Genomic DNA, 14,249 nt, shown 5'->3' on the forward strand with positions numbered 1-14,249 from the left:
CACTTGTAATGAGACTCGGTTCCTAGTCATTTCATTGCAATAGCTGCTTAGGCTCAGTTACAGCCAGGGCTTCTCATTATCTCTTAGTTGCCAAGTTATTACCTTGTAGGAGAACAATTATTTATTTTTTACCACCTTGCCCAGGACATGCTTGTCACAGATTCTCAGGAAGGCTCATCATCATGTTCAAAGCAGAAAGAGAGTGAGAAAGCTCTCTATGTCCCTGTACACTTTCATGGCTCCATTCATCAGAGTTTTGAGTTATGCAAGTGTCACTGGGCAGAGGAGCCTTGGCTCAGAGCAACCATCACTCTTTCTTCGTCCCTCTATACCTATGTCCCATGTCCTGTCTTCATTTTCAGGCTTGGTTTTCTCTCACTTGTGTAGGCAAAAGTGGGAAGTGGGGGGTCAGATTTTGCACCGCCTCCAGTAGCAGGTTTTATTTTATTGCATTTATTATTGCATTTATTATATCCCATCTCTTCTCCAAGGAGATCAAGGTGGCCCTCTTCCTTCTCATTTTATACTCACAATAATCTTGTGAGGTAGGCTAGCCTGAGAGACTGTGACAAGCCCAAGGTCACCCAGTGAGTATCATAACCCTGAGCACAAACCATGGAAGATTACACCCATACATTATCCAGCAAAGTCAATGAAACTGAAGGACAAAGGCCCGACAACACCCATTAATGTCGGTGGGCCCTGACGCAGTGAGTTGTTTATGGATCACTCCTGTTGGGTCAAGGAGGAAGCTTCCTGGCTTGAGACTCAGATTCACCTTCCTGCTCAGCTGAGCAAGTGACTGTGGGCAAGTGTCAGAGCTACATCATTGGCAGCTGTTAAAGCTGAGTAAGGCATCACGCCAATGGCCAGCTAGGAGTCAGTGCCAAGGAACATACCAAAGCTAGCAAGGCAATTGTTGCCTGGAAAGTTCTAACCCAAAGAGGAAATCTGTATAGCCCTTCCTACTCCGAGAAGCCCCATTGCCCAGCTTGGGTGGGCAGAGCCAATTCAGTACCCAGGAACTATTTTTACCCAGGAAGATGTTCTGCACTGCAGCCTTGGAGGCTCACTACACAAGGGCAGCTGTGAGTTGAACTGTGGATGCACAGCAATAGCTGCTGGTCACTTGCGCTGCCAATCAGTGGCTCCTGATAGCAGGTTATTGTTCATCCTGCAATGCCCAACTGCTGGGCAGATAAAACAGGGTAAGAATGGTAAAACATTGTATTTCAAGACAAATCCCATAGAAATGGTAAAGATTACTGGTGGGAGGACAGCATGGCAGCAGACAAAGTGTGGATGAGAAACACCATATGAATCTCTCCATTCCTACTCAAATGCTATAAAATGCATCCTCAATTGAAGGTCTTGAGCACAAAGACATTCTTCTTTCAAATTGGGACAAATACTGAAAACTCTCCCCCCCCCCATATGAAGCACACATAGCATTTTATACCACCTTTCCCCAAACATTTATTTCCCCATCCCTCTGGAGAATATCATCTCTACAAATGCAAATTAAGATTGGGACTGAACTCCTAATTAAAAATGTGACACATATCATCCCACACCTCCTTCTTAGGCTTAACTGTTCCTAAGATTTTCCCCAAAGGACGGTTTTATCCTTGAAGGCTCTTTCTAGACAGAGATGCTTAACTTCTCCAGGTATGCAAATCATTGAGTTAGTCACCACAGGTGAGTAAGCGTGCATCTCACATATCTGGGACTGTGTGAGAGGTTGTTTTTTTAATTTTATTTTTACAGGTATCAAAATGTAATAGGCAAATTTTATGCTATTCATATATTGGTGTGTCTAATTTGTATAATAAGGAATTTTGGAGGTGGTGAAGCATGCCACTTGAATTGAAGGATGGATTTCTATTACCATTTCAGGTTTGCAACTCACAACTGAATCCAAATTGTGAAGACATTTTCAATACTATCCCATTTATTGTGGCTGGCCTAGTTATTTTATTTAGGGACTTTTCTGTACCCAGTTACAGATAGGTAGCCGTGTTGGTCTGCCATAGTCAAAACAAAACAAATTCCTTCCAGTAGCACCTTAAAGACCAACTAAGTCAGTTCTTGGTATGAGCTTTCGTGTGCATGCACACTAAAGCTGAGTGTATCTGAAGAAGTGTGCATGCACACGAAAGCTCATACCAAGAACTGACTTAGTTGGTCTTTAAGGTGCTACTGGAAGGAATTTGTTTTGTTTTTTCTGTACCCAGTAAGGCCATTTCTATTTTGTTTAAGACTATATAGCCTGAAATATAATAAAATATAAACAACGTATCTTGTGGACATCATGGGAGAGATCTGGCTTCAGAGCAGTACATGAGGAAAGGATCTAGGTGTCACCCTGAACATGAGCTAGCTGCTAAAAAGAACAACACTCTAATGCAGGCACCCCCAACCTTCAGCCCTCCAGATGTTTTGGACTACGATTCCCATCATCCCTGACCACTGGTCCTGTTAGCTAGGGATCATGGGAGTTGTAGGCCAAAACATCTGGAGGGCTGCAGGTTGGGGATGCCTGCTCTAATTCAATCTTAGGCTGCATAATAGGAGCATAAGAAGGAATACTTCCATTCTGTTCTGCACTGGGTCAGGCTCTGCCCTGGATGCCACATTTTCAGAAGGACATTGGCCAACTGGAGCATGTCCACAAGAGGGTGATGCTGATGGCATCATCATCTGATGAGTATTTGGCGCAGAGTATTTAAACCAAGTCCTGTGAATAATGGTTGAAAGATATGAGTATGTTTAGCCTGGAGAAGAAAAGATTACGGTATGGTGCTGGATATGATAGCTGTCTTCAAATATCAGGAGGACTGTCATGCAGAAGATGGAGTAGACTTGCTCTCTCTTGTTTCCAGAGGGCAGGATGAGCACAAATGGTTGCCAATTGTAGGATGTTCTTAAGCAGAGGTGGACAGTCACAACCTTCTGCTAGGGATGCTGTAACTGCATCCTGAATTGCTTATCCTTCACTGAGCAAGAGATGGACCAGGTGGCCTCCAAGATGCCTCCCAGCACCATGGGTCTATGAATCAACTTTGTCATAGCGGCCATGTCTCATACTTCTCCAAAGCATTCATTCGGATTCAGAACTTTCATTTGCCTCCAGTATTCAGAATAAAGAACCCTAGTGATAACTTTACATGGAGCCACTACCCATTTCACTGCTTTGGTGAACTTATTATGCCAAGAACAAGGAATTTGCAGTCTTGATGAATCAAGTTAGAATAGATGTGTGTGTGTGTGTGTGTGTGAGAGAGAGAGAGAGAGAGAGAGAGAGAGAGAGAGAGATTCAGCGGTTCAGTGAACTCTCTGTTTTGTTTCCTCCCCATGCTAAATCTAGCCTCCCGTTAACATACCAAGTTGGTAAATAAATAATTGGCCACAGCTCTGCTGCCCATACTACTGAGTATGACTGACTCTAAGATGTACCTCATTCTTGACAAATGATGTTTGCTCCAATAACAGTTGTCTGGAAGGGTCATTAATTATTGAAACTCATTTTCCTACAAGGGGAAGAAACTCAAATGAGGATTTGCTTCTCGTCATTACAGTTGTTACGTTGTTTAAATGCCAGTGTGGCTTGTAACATTTTTCTTCCTTGCTTGGCTTTGTGGGTGTTTTCAAACAGCGCTCTGAAAAAAGGGAGCTGAAGAATGGTTGAAGTAGTCATTCAAATGCTCCAGGGCTAACCGAAAGTATTTGGGTTTACCTGGCTCTCTCCAGGTAGTAGGTGGGAAAACGTGAATCCCCAGGTGGACAAGAATGGCTTATTATTATTATTTCATTGACTCGGGGTGTGTGTGTCCTGCCTCCTCCCCTTTACCAATTGATATCAATTTCCAGGGCTCAGTGGTGAGAGGGAGGCAGAGAAACAAACACCAGGCTGCATGACATCACTAGGGCCTGTTCCCTGTGACATCACCATGGATCGCCCATAGGCCTCAAGTTTGGGCCTTGAAATTTCAGGGACTGTGATGCGCCTGACCTGGCAATTCTAATATGAGAAGACTGTGGTCTGGATCAAATGTCACCTCAAGCCAATGGTTTGGAGATTAGGAATGCACACCCCACATTCCCTTCTCTGATTGGCTGCAGCTATAGATGCTTTTGCATCCACAGCAGGGCTAACTTTGCTTGGCTATGGCCAGGAGTGATGAGAACCAAATTACAAGTCATGGTTCCAATCCATGGTTTTAGTGCTGTCATGGTCAGCGCTAACCATAGCCATCCCCAGTTTAACTGTAATGACAAGCTATTGTTACAGAAAAGCATAGAAGGGGAGTTGGTTTGTTAAGAACAGGAGGGAACATAATCCTTCTGCATCTCCACACCAATTGTAAGGGAACATGATGACTAAGTGACTTGTACTTCTTGTTCTCTTCTTTGTAATGAAGCGGAACCCCTGCCATGAGAAACACAAGCTCCAAATGTAGAGATACTTTGCACATTCCACTTCAGGGGAAGACACACAAGTGCCATTTTGGATATTACAAAGCAGCTCAGAAAATACCACCCTCCATTTTCTGCTTTCTTCTCTCTTCTTCACCTCGCCTTTCTGCTTAGACAGAGTTCAGCCCTAGGACAAGCTTAAAATGATAAGGAGAATTAAAACTGTTCCTCTAATGAAGGTACAACACAAGTCCAAAGGGGCTGCCAGCCTGTGCCTTTAGCTTCATCTCCATTGCTGAATGTCTCCAGGTTCCCCACATGTTTCAGGATAAAATCTGAAGCAAGGAGCCTGTTTCACTGACATAGGCTCCCCATGCAAAAGCCCTCATGGAGGGGCATGCAGCAAGGCTGATGAATGGCATGGTTGGGGCAGAGTTGGTGTGGCTTGAGGAGGCAGCACAGTATGAGGAAAGTCGCAAGCGCCAGACAGAGATGTCCAGGCCTGAAGTTCCCCATCTTCCCTCTAATGGATCCTGCCAGTTCAGTTTCCTGAACGCCTCCCAGGATCAAATATCTCATTTTGTTCTGATGTCCGGACATCCAGAGAACCTGCCTGGAAATTAGGAGGAGGAAACAGGCCATGAAGAGCACATCTGGCACAGCACAAGGGTAGATATGTCTGTCAGGAAGTCAGCCCCATTGAGTTTGATGCAATTTATGCCTGGGTCAGTATAGGATTGCAACCTAAATTATTTATGGCATCTGCTTCCGAATCGCTTGGCCTTTGAATGTGGTATATTTGCCACACAAAGAACCAATTGAAAGAATGGAATGGAGCTCTGGTGGCACATTCCCAAAGATGGCGAGTGCCTGTTGTCAGTTAGGTCAAGTATCACAAGGGACCTATGCGACTCCCAAACGCCTTGCTGTGAAATAGGAGAATGTTGCTAAAAGCCACCAGTGGTTTGTTTTTTTTAAAGGAAGAAGGTAATATGCATTCTGCAAGGTTTCTTCTCCAAATGCTCCTCCATTTATTATTGCACTAAAATATTTATACTAGATGCTTTCCCAAGAACCAGGCTGATTGTGAAAACAATTTCCTGGCTTTTTCCTTTCATGGGTGTATGCTGAAGTTCAGATTTACAACCTGTGGGGCTATATTCCATGCTTGTTTATACGATTATGAAGTTGTGTAACTCTTCTGAAAGCAGACTCCAGTTGCACCAAGCTTCTACATGCATGGAAATGAGAGCAGAGCTTGACTTTCAGATCACGTGGAGCTTGCTTGATAGTTCTGTGCCACCAAGGAAGGGACTGGAAATGACAGGGGCAGTCGCACTTGTTGGGTGCCATGGTTAAGCTCAAACAGAAAAATAATAGACTTACAAATTCCATATTACGCTGCATCTTATTTGGTGTTCTGTGTATGAAACGAAGGCAAGAGCTCAAAGATTTATTAGTGGTGCTTTAGAGCATTATTGAAATTAAGATTTAACTAGCTGTGTAATTTGCTGGAACCAGAGTTTTAGCATTTTTGATATAGTATATGTTGTTATTTGCAAAGATGTACTAAACTGCTTTCATGGGAGCAAAACAACCACAATGTCTTTATTTCTAAGGTACATTCCTACGAAAGTATTATTTAATTGAGTGAACTCTGGTTACACCCACCCCTTATGCTTAAAGCATTCTGATACCTTTTAAAGTCATGGTTTCCCCCCCAAAGCATCCTGGGAACTGTAGTTTGCTAAGGATGCTGAACATTGTTACAAATTCCTATTCCCCTCACAGAGCTACAATTCCCAGAGTTTCTTGGGAAGAAGGATTGATTGCTAAACTACTCTAAATTGTAGCTCTGTGAGGGGAACAGGGGTCTCCTAACAATGCTCAGCATCTTTAGAAACTACCGGTCCCAGGATATTTGGACGAAACCAAGACTACAAATGAATGCTTTTAATGTAATTTGTGGATGTGGCCCATACAGTGCTTTTTTATGGGGGGTATGCAGGGGTATGAACAGGGGCGTAGCTAGCTGCTCTGACACCCAGAGTGGTGGGGGTGGGGGGCAGTGCGGTGAGCTGCCCGCAGAGCCTGCCTAGTGGATGCCCAGGAGAGATATGTGGATCAGGCGCACTGCAGGCCAGGCCCTGCAGTAAGTGCCGACCCCCGCGGTGTGCCATTTGTCACCCCTTCAAGGGTGGCACCTGGGGTGGAACGCAACCCCCTTGCTATGCCCCTGGGTATGCATACCCCTAAACATTTTTTGATTCTAAGTTTGGTCTCATTGAGGGGCAGTATTTCAATATGAGTAGGAAAATGAGAGTACCCGTAAACATTTTTTTTAAAGAAAAAAAGCACTGCGTCCATATATCCAGAAATGCTTACAGGGGGGGGGGGGTGCTGAAACTTTTCAGCCTGTAGTGTAGATTGATCCTTAGCACCCCCATCAGTTGGCATTTTGAAAAGTTGGTGGGGCCACACACTTGCCAGTCACATGATGTCACCACGACGCGTCAGGTGACACATTTATTCCTTGCAGCGTTACTTGAACTCAAGTTGTCCTGCAGTGGAAGTGATTCTTTGGGTAACTAGGCCCCAAATTATTTAGGAATTTAAACCAACATATTACATGACTAGAAGCCAATGCAGATGATAAAGCAGTGGCATTATATGCTCATGTACTGCTAGCAATCTCGCTGCTCTATTGTAGACCGAATTATGTTTCCAAACTGTTTTGAAGGCAGCCCTGTGCACAATGCATTATAGTAATCCAGTGACATTTCCATATTCTAAGTGTTCTTCAATGCAACTCGGTCACTCCATGGGCATGAATAAATACATATTCACAATCAGTGACCAAGGATCATTTTCTAGTTTTTAAAACTAAATTGTCCCACCACCCAATAATTTCCCCCATTCACTTCTTTTGTCCTTATTGGTGCTGCATAATCTTTTGTATTTTTTTAATTGGGTTCCCTGGCACCTAATACAAGCTGCAGGCTTGGTGCCCCCTCTATGATACACCTGTGATACCTGCCCACTTAGGAACCAATGAATCCATTCTAATAAACCACAGTATGAAGGCTGTTTATGAGGAGCAGGAATATTACCTTGGACTCTGGTAGGCAAAGCTTTCTGTTCTTTAAGTATAATTTTAGGCACAGTATATTAACAATGCATACCTTCTGAGAACTCACTTTTGTTTCATTGGACGACTCCAGGTTCTAGTATTATGAGGGGGGGTGGAATCTCTCTAGCTACTTTAACCACTCTGTGAATAATCTTACCTCCATTATGCACCCACTTACTCGCATTTTTTCTAAACCAAAAGGCCTCAGACATTGAAACTTTCCTCAAAGGGGAGTGGCCCCAGCCCTTTGATCACTGTGGTGCCCTTTTCCTAGAGTTGCCAGCTCTAGAATGTCTATTTTGAGATGTGCCCTTCAGAGCCATCTAATTTCAATAACCATCTATTAACCAGAGCTAACCAGGTTTTTCCCTCTTCTTCGCAATGGCCTTATTCTGAAAGGAAATGCTGCAATGTCCACAAGAATAAAGAGAGAAAAGCTGTAAACATACTTTTTAAAAAGAGAGAGAAGAAAAATGGGGCTTAAGCATTCTGATGTCTATTTTGGCTTTATCGCTATTCACTGAAATAGTCTATAACCAAGAGCACAAAAGGACACCATTCTACTGTTGCAGGTAGCAATAAGATAGATATTTTATTACTACTACTGTAGACAAATATAAACTGATAAACCAATATCATTTCTCCCCCATTATTCATTTTGTATATTCCAAGGTCTGGGCTTTGCTAGTATTGTCAATCCTGTTATGTTGGATTCTATATAAAATGGCAAAGCCTAATAATAATGGAACCTAAGAGTTTCACAAGGAAAAAAAATGCACACATTTCAAAGAAAAGCAGGTAACCATCTGTGATCCAGCATAGGCATCAGGGAGTTTGTATTGTACTGCTGTATTTCTTTGTTACCTGCTTACTTTTTCTTTTTCTTTTGTAAATTGCAGGCTATTTACCAAAAAGAGACAAGAAAGAATCACAACTAGTTTGGGGGAGTATCTTCTTTTTCACTTGCTTATTATCTGCATGTTTCAGCAAAGAAGAAGAAAAGATTTGCTGCAGTACAGCAGCATTGCTTCAAAGACAGGTGATTATATAAAACATTGCCAATCACATTTGTGTGGAGTTTGGAATGCAAAATGAAAACAAGTCCTGGCTTAGACAACTTGCTGCAAAGATGAGCTTTGACACTCACCTACGCTCTAAAATATTGTAATGAGACCAAGGTTGGACTAAATCAGTTTCTGGGGTCCCCCCTGCCAACCCTATAGCCCTGACCATGAAAAGAGACTGCCCAATAGGTCAAATGGGATGGAGAAGTTTGGCAGATTCCCTTTTGTTGGGAGACTAGGCCTTTGTAAAACTAAAGAGAGGGTCAGGTACGGGTGATGAGTTGCTATAGAAACTTGGTATCTGAAGAAGTGTGCATGCACACGAAAGCTCATACCAATAACTTACTTAGTTGGTCTCTAAGGTGCTACTGGAAGGAATTTTTTATTTTATTTTATTTATTTTGTTTTGTTTTGACTACGGCAGACCAACATGGCTACCTACCTGTATATAGAAACTAAATGACTGTAGACACTTCTGGAAAGGGTCATGCCTTGGTCATCTCCCCTCTCTTGGCAGTAGATGATGCCATCAAGGTATCTGTTGTGTGAAAGAGAACAATAGACTGCTGTGGCATTGGCAACTCTTAGAAACCTAATGGGAGAGTAGGATGTGCTAAAGCTGTGAACTTTCCATTTTATGCTCACTGTAGACCAGGCATAGGCAACCTTGGCCCTCCAGATGTTTTGGGACTACAACTCCCATGTTCCCTAGCTAACAGGACCAGTGGCCAAGGATGATGGGAATTGTAGTCCCAAAAATGTCTGGACGGCCGAGGTTGCCTATGCCTGGGGTAGACAAATGTGTAATTAAAACCTTAAGGCCATAAGTCCCAGTGACTTTCAATTCAAGGAAACCAGTTCCAGAGCAGGCACTGGAATGGGAGGCTTGTAACAATATAAACGATGAAGGGCTATTGGATGTGGTGAATCCATGCCTGCCTCTGCCATGATCCCACTGCACTCCTCCCCCTCCCCCCCCGCTCCATTGGCAGAACATCTACACTGGTGGAACTTTTCACCAGCTTGTGGAGCAGAGGACTTCTGATGGTGTAAGTGTCATTCTGCCGTCAAACATCTGACACTGCTCTGGAGCAGCACTTACGTTGCTTCCTACTGACCCTCAGTCGCCTTTCAATGTGCGGTTTAGATTACACTATTCTGTCAGGCTTGAAGAATCCTCTCCTTTCCCCCAATGGCACCAAAAGGCAGGGAGGAAACAAGAAAGTTCTTACGTATGATTTATTCAGTCATCACAGTAAAAGACAAAGAATTCCTGTCATTCCTCCATAACGGAGTTGCTCGCACTGAGCTCCTCCCCCTTCCCTCTCTAGCAACAACATCTGCTTCTACCGCATCTGTCCGTGGACAATCGTCTCTGTCTTCTGTGTTCTAGCACCCTTAACAAACCCCACGTTTTGGGAGAAGGGGGATCGGTTATGCTCTCCAGTGACGTGTCAGCTGGCTGCTCTGCCTCCTCCTCCTAACACTCTGCTGTTTGCCTGTCTCTGAGCTGCTATCATCCTCAAAGCTCTACTGTAACTCAAGACTGCCTTCATCCTCTCTGGAAGCTACAGGAGAAGGGGAGTGGGAGAGCTCCACCATTCCTCCTCCTCTTCAGTACAATCCCGGACATCTTCTAAACCCGCTTAACTGAGAGTAATCCCATTCGAATGTCCCATTCAGGTAAGGGTCATAGCTCAGGGGTAGAGCACTTCCTTTGCATGCAGAAGGTTCCAGGTTCAATCCCTGGCATCTCCAGAAAGGGCTAGGAGAGACCCCCTGTCAAAAACCTGCTGCCAGTCAATGTTGGCCATGCAGAGCTAGATGGACCAAGGGACTGACTCAATACAAGGCCGCTTCCAATGTTCCTTATGATGGAAATTGCTTCTGAGTAGGCATGTATAGATTTGCACTGTAACTGGAAGATTTAAACATGAAATATCCAATAATGTTAAATACAAAGCAAAACGTTTTAAATGCACTTTTGAATATTCTCTCCTCAAAGTCCAATTTTGAAACTTGCAATCTGATATTGGAAAACCTGTTTAGACTCTTCCATTTCTGGGGTATCTTTCCATTTGTGGAACATATTGCATGCAACTATTAAATGGGTAGGCTCCGGCCCAGTCAGCTCCTCAGCTCCATGAGTCCCGTTTCATGCCCAGCAATAGGCAAGCCTTGCTTGGTTCAGAGTCCTCGTGGTGTTGGTGGCAACGCATGATTTAAATGGTATCATTTCCCAAAAATAATCAGACTGCAGATATTTCCAGGAAGCCCAGTTAGTAGCTGTTCCTCCTGCTGAGAAATGGAAGAATGTTAACAATTTCTAATGTGATTTGCTAGGTACTCCACTAATCCAATTAGTCCGTATCATCCAATTAGCTCACATAATCCAGATTAAATTATGCCGTAAGCAAAAGGGAGGTGTGCTGGGTGCCAGAGGTGCCACTAGGCTAAACCTTACAGCTGGTCGAGGGTCACCTCAAGAGCCAGCCATGCGAGCTAGGAATGAAATGAAATTTTGTACACCTTTAAAAGAGGGAAGCGACTTGGTATTTACAATATAGAATTTTAAGTATCTATTATTCTATATATACCCTGGTAGGATTGTATCCATTGCCACAGCTCCACTAGCAGAGTGGATTTCCATGCATGTGATAGAGCTTCATCTTCCTTCCAGCTCCCCATCCCTGTGCACCCTCAAAATCAGCTATGGGGGGATTAGGGGCCCCTCCAAAGCAGATTTGTGGGGGGAGGAAAGGAAGCTGAAGTCCTGTTGCACTGGTGAACCATGCTGGTGCATAATTAGGTAGAGCCCATAATTAGGGTTGCAATCCTAAATAGACTTACTGAGTAAATTCTATTGAATGCAATTCGGACTAAAAATGTGGAGGTTTGTGGTTTAAGTCAGGAGTGTTCTAACCCCCCCCTTTTTTTTAACTGAAACATAGGAAATTGCCTTATACCAAGGGGTAGGTCAGGGATGCAGTCCTGGACCTCCGTAGTTGCATGGTGCCCTTCTCACACAAGTAAGGTGTGAAGGGGGCTCATGTGGTAGGCATTCCACAAGAAAGGTGCCACCACTAAAAGTCTCCTGCTTCTTGTGAATGCTGGCCTTGCTCAGTCCAAGGAAGGCAACCTGAAAACCCCACCCCAGATAATCTAATGGCCAAGGAGGCTCTCATAAGAGGAAGCAGTCTTTAGAGCACACCTGAGCGATCATTTGTTTAACACTCTTATTGAAGCTTATGCCTAGAACTGTTCCTGTTTATCTACTGCATTATTAACCACAAAAAGGGCATGATCCAGCCAAACACCAGCACTTTTAAGTCCTCACTAATATTGATAGGAGAGAGTTGTGCAAATACAAAGCTCACCCATTAAAATGAATGGGGACTGTAGTACTTAACTTGGGTTGCAATCCTATACGCAGTTCTGAGAGTTTGCTTCATTTAGCTTAACAGGGTTTATGTCCAAGGGACTGGACTGCAAGTTTTCTCTATGATATCTTTTTAAAAAAGAAAAAGAACTGGGCAAAGATTTTTTGAAATGCTGTTCTTAAATAAATAAATGTGAAACAGTATGAAGGCACTCTTCCAAAGCTTGCATCATGCAAGGAATATTTGCTCAACACTTGTTTGGACTTGTTTTTCAAAATGCATATTGGTTAGACTTGAATGCTTCTCCCAGGGTGACTGCTGGAGTCTGGTGTGTAATTATGTATTTAGGACATAGGTTATCTTTCCTTTTAGAAGCAACTGATATGGAAATAAATTGGGCTGTATTTGCAATGGTTAGGGGATGTTTTCACTATTCAAAGTACTCTCAATGCATTTAGCTCAGGGGTCAAGCAAACTTTTTCAGCAGGGGCCAGTCCACTGTGGGGGGCCCGGACTATATTTTGGGGGGAAATGAATGAATTCCTATGCCCCACAAATAACCCAGAGATGCATTTTAAATAAAAGCACATATTCTACTCATGTAAAAACACCAGGCAGGTCCCACAAATAACCTCGAGATGCATTTTAAACAAAAGGGCACATTCTACTCATGTAAAAACACACTGATTCCTGGACCATCTGTGGGCTAGATTTGAGAAGGCGATTGGGCTGGATGTGGCTCCCTGGCCTTAGTTTGCCTACCCATGATTTAGCTCAATTTCTCTCTCTCTCTCTCTCTCTCTCTCTCTCTCTCTCTCTCTCTCTCTGTCTCTCTCTCTCTGTAGTAGTAATCATTTCTTAGCTTTTGCATTCTATGGTCAGGTCAGTGTGTAGTAATAATTTGAAGAAAATGAAAACAGGTTATGCAGGATTTGTACCTTAAACCCAAGCCAATGAAAACAAAACGTTTGACTTTGTCTCTTTTTATAATGATATTATCTCAGTGACAAGATTTTGCATGTGTGTGTGTGTGTGTGTGTGTGTGCACATGTAAGCATTTTTCAAGCACAAAGCAAATTTGCCTAGTGAAATTGCAGCTGCTGGAGTGTTTTGTGCACACCCCTGCTATGAAGTCACAATATTGTAAAGCGATTCCCTTCAAACTTCTCCATATGTAGGATGCCACATATCCGAAATTACTTTTGGAAGGGCTTCCATTGGACAAGATGACCTCTGGATCCCTTCCAGCTCTCCAGTTCTATGATTAGAAGGAGCCTTTGATTTGAAGGACTGTCCCAGCCAAGCCTGATTTAAAGATCAAGAATCATAAGAAAAGAGAATGGGGGGGGGGGGCTTGAAGTTGCCCCCAACAGGTAGCAGAGTAAGTCAGTCTTCTTCACTGTGAAGAAATGCACTGCTTTTTTTTTTGTTTTAGACTCTAGTGATTACTTCTAAATTCACATCTGTACATATAAATCAGCTCTGCCAAATCTTATGCAAATTTGTGGCACAGGGACATGGAAGCTGCCTTCTACTGAGGCCCCATCTACACTATCTATGCCAAGCCTTCTCTCCTTGCTCCCCTCACAGAGCTACAATTCTCAGCGTGGTTTAACGTTCAACCACTCTTCCCAGGTAACTCTCAAAATTGCAGCTCTGTGATGGGAATAGGTGTCTTCTAACAACTCTCAGCACCCTTAACAGACTACAGTCTGAAAGCAGTACCATACCAAAGAACCCTGGGAACTGTAGTCTGTTAAGGATGCTGAGAGTTGTTATGCTGCAGATGGGGCTTGAGCCAACCCATTGGTCCAGAATAGGCTAAATGCAATACTGAGCAAGATGAACTTAAGAATGGAAAAATGAGAAAGCGAAACTGACATCTTTACCTTTCTCTACTTGCTACCCATTTACACACTCCTCTCCTCTCTATTATCCTCCTTGTCTCTCCTTTCTCCGTGTCCCTCCTGGCTTCCTGGCCAAGCTCCCAGGACAGTAGCTGACCCCACTGTCATGGACCATCCTGGTGGCTCTTGATGCTTCCAGATTTCTCGTGGTTTTGCAAGATGTCAGTAATGGGTGCCAGAGACAGTTGCCATGCTGGATCACTGCCTCAGGAAAGACAAGTGACAGTTCACTGCATCCCGACAGTGGCTCACAGTTCCACTAAAACAATAGTTAAAAACTACCCACAGTCTTAGATATGGAGTTGCAAGCTGTTGCACCGTAAGGTCCCCAAGTATACAGTGGTACCTCGGG

General features: G+C 43.6%; 1 protein-coding gene across 1 annotated transcript in view; it reads left to right on the plus strand.

The window, feature by feature from the left end:
• Window positions 1-1,612: 1,612 nt before the first annotated feature.
• The window catches only part of LOC309338202 (uncharacterized protein), a 115,510-nt gene continuing 102,873 nt past the window's right edge, over window positions 1,613-14,249 (plus strand). Inside the window, exons 1-2 of the mRNA XM_081855212.1 lie at window positions 1,613-1,668; window positions 8,446-8,585. Coding sequence (XP_081711338.1) covers window positions 1,652-1,668; window positions 8,446-8,585 — 157 coding nt within the window. The 5' untranslated portion in view covers window positions 1,613-1,651. The remainder of the gene's footprint in view (window positions 1,669-8,445; window positions 8,586-14,249) is intronic.

Source organism: Podarcis erhardii (assembly GCF_964252035.2).
Source record: "Podarcis erhardii genome assembly, chromosome: 3".
NCBI lineage: Eukaryota > Metazoa > Chordata > Lepidosauria > Squamata > Lacertidae > Podarcis > Podarcis erhardii.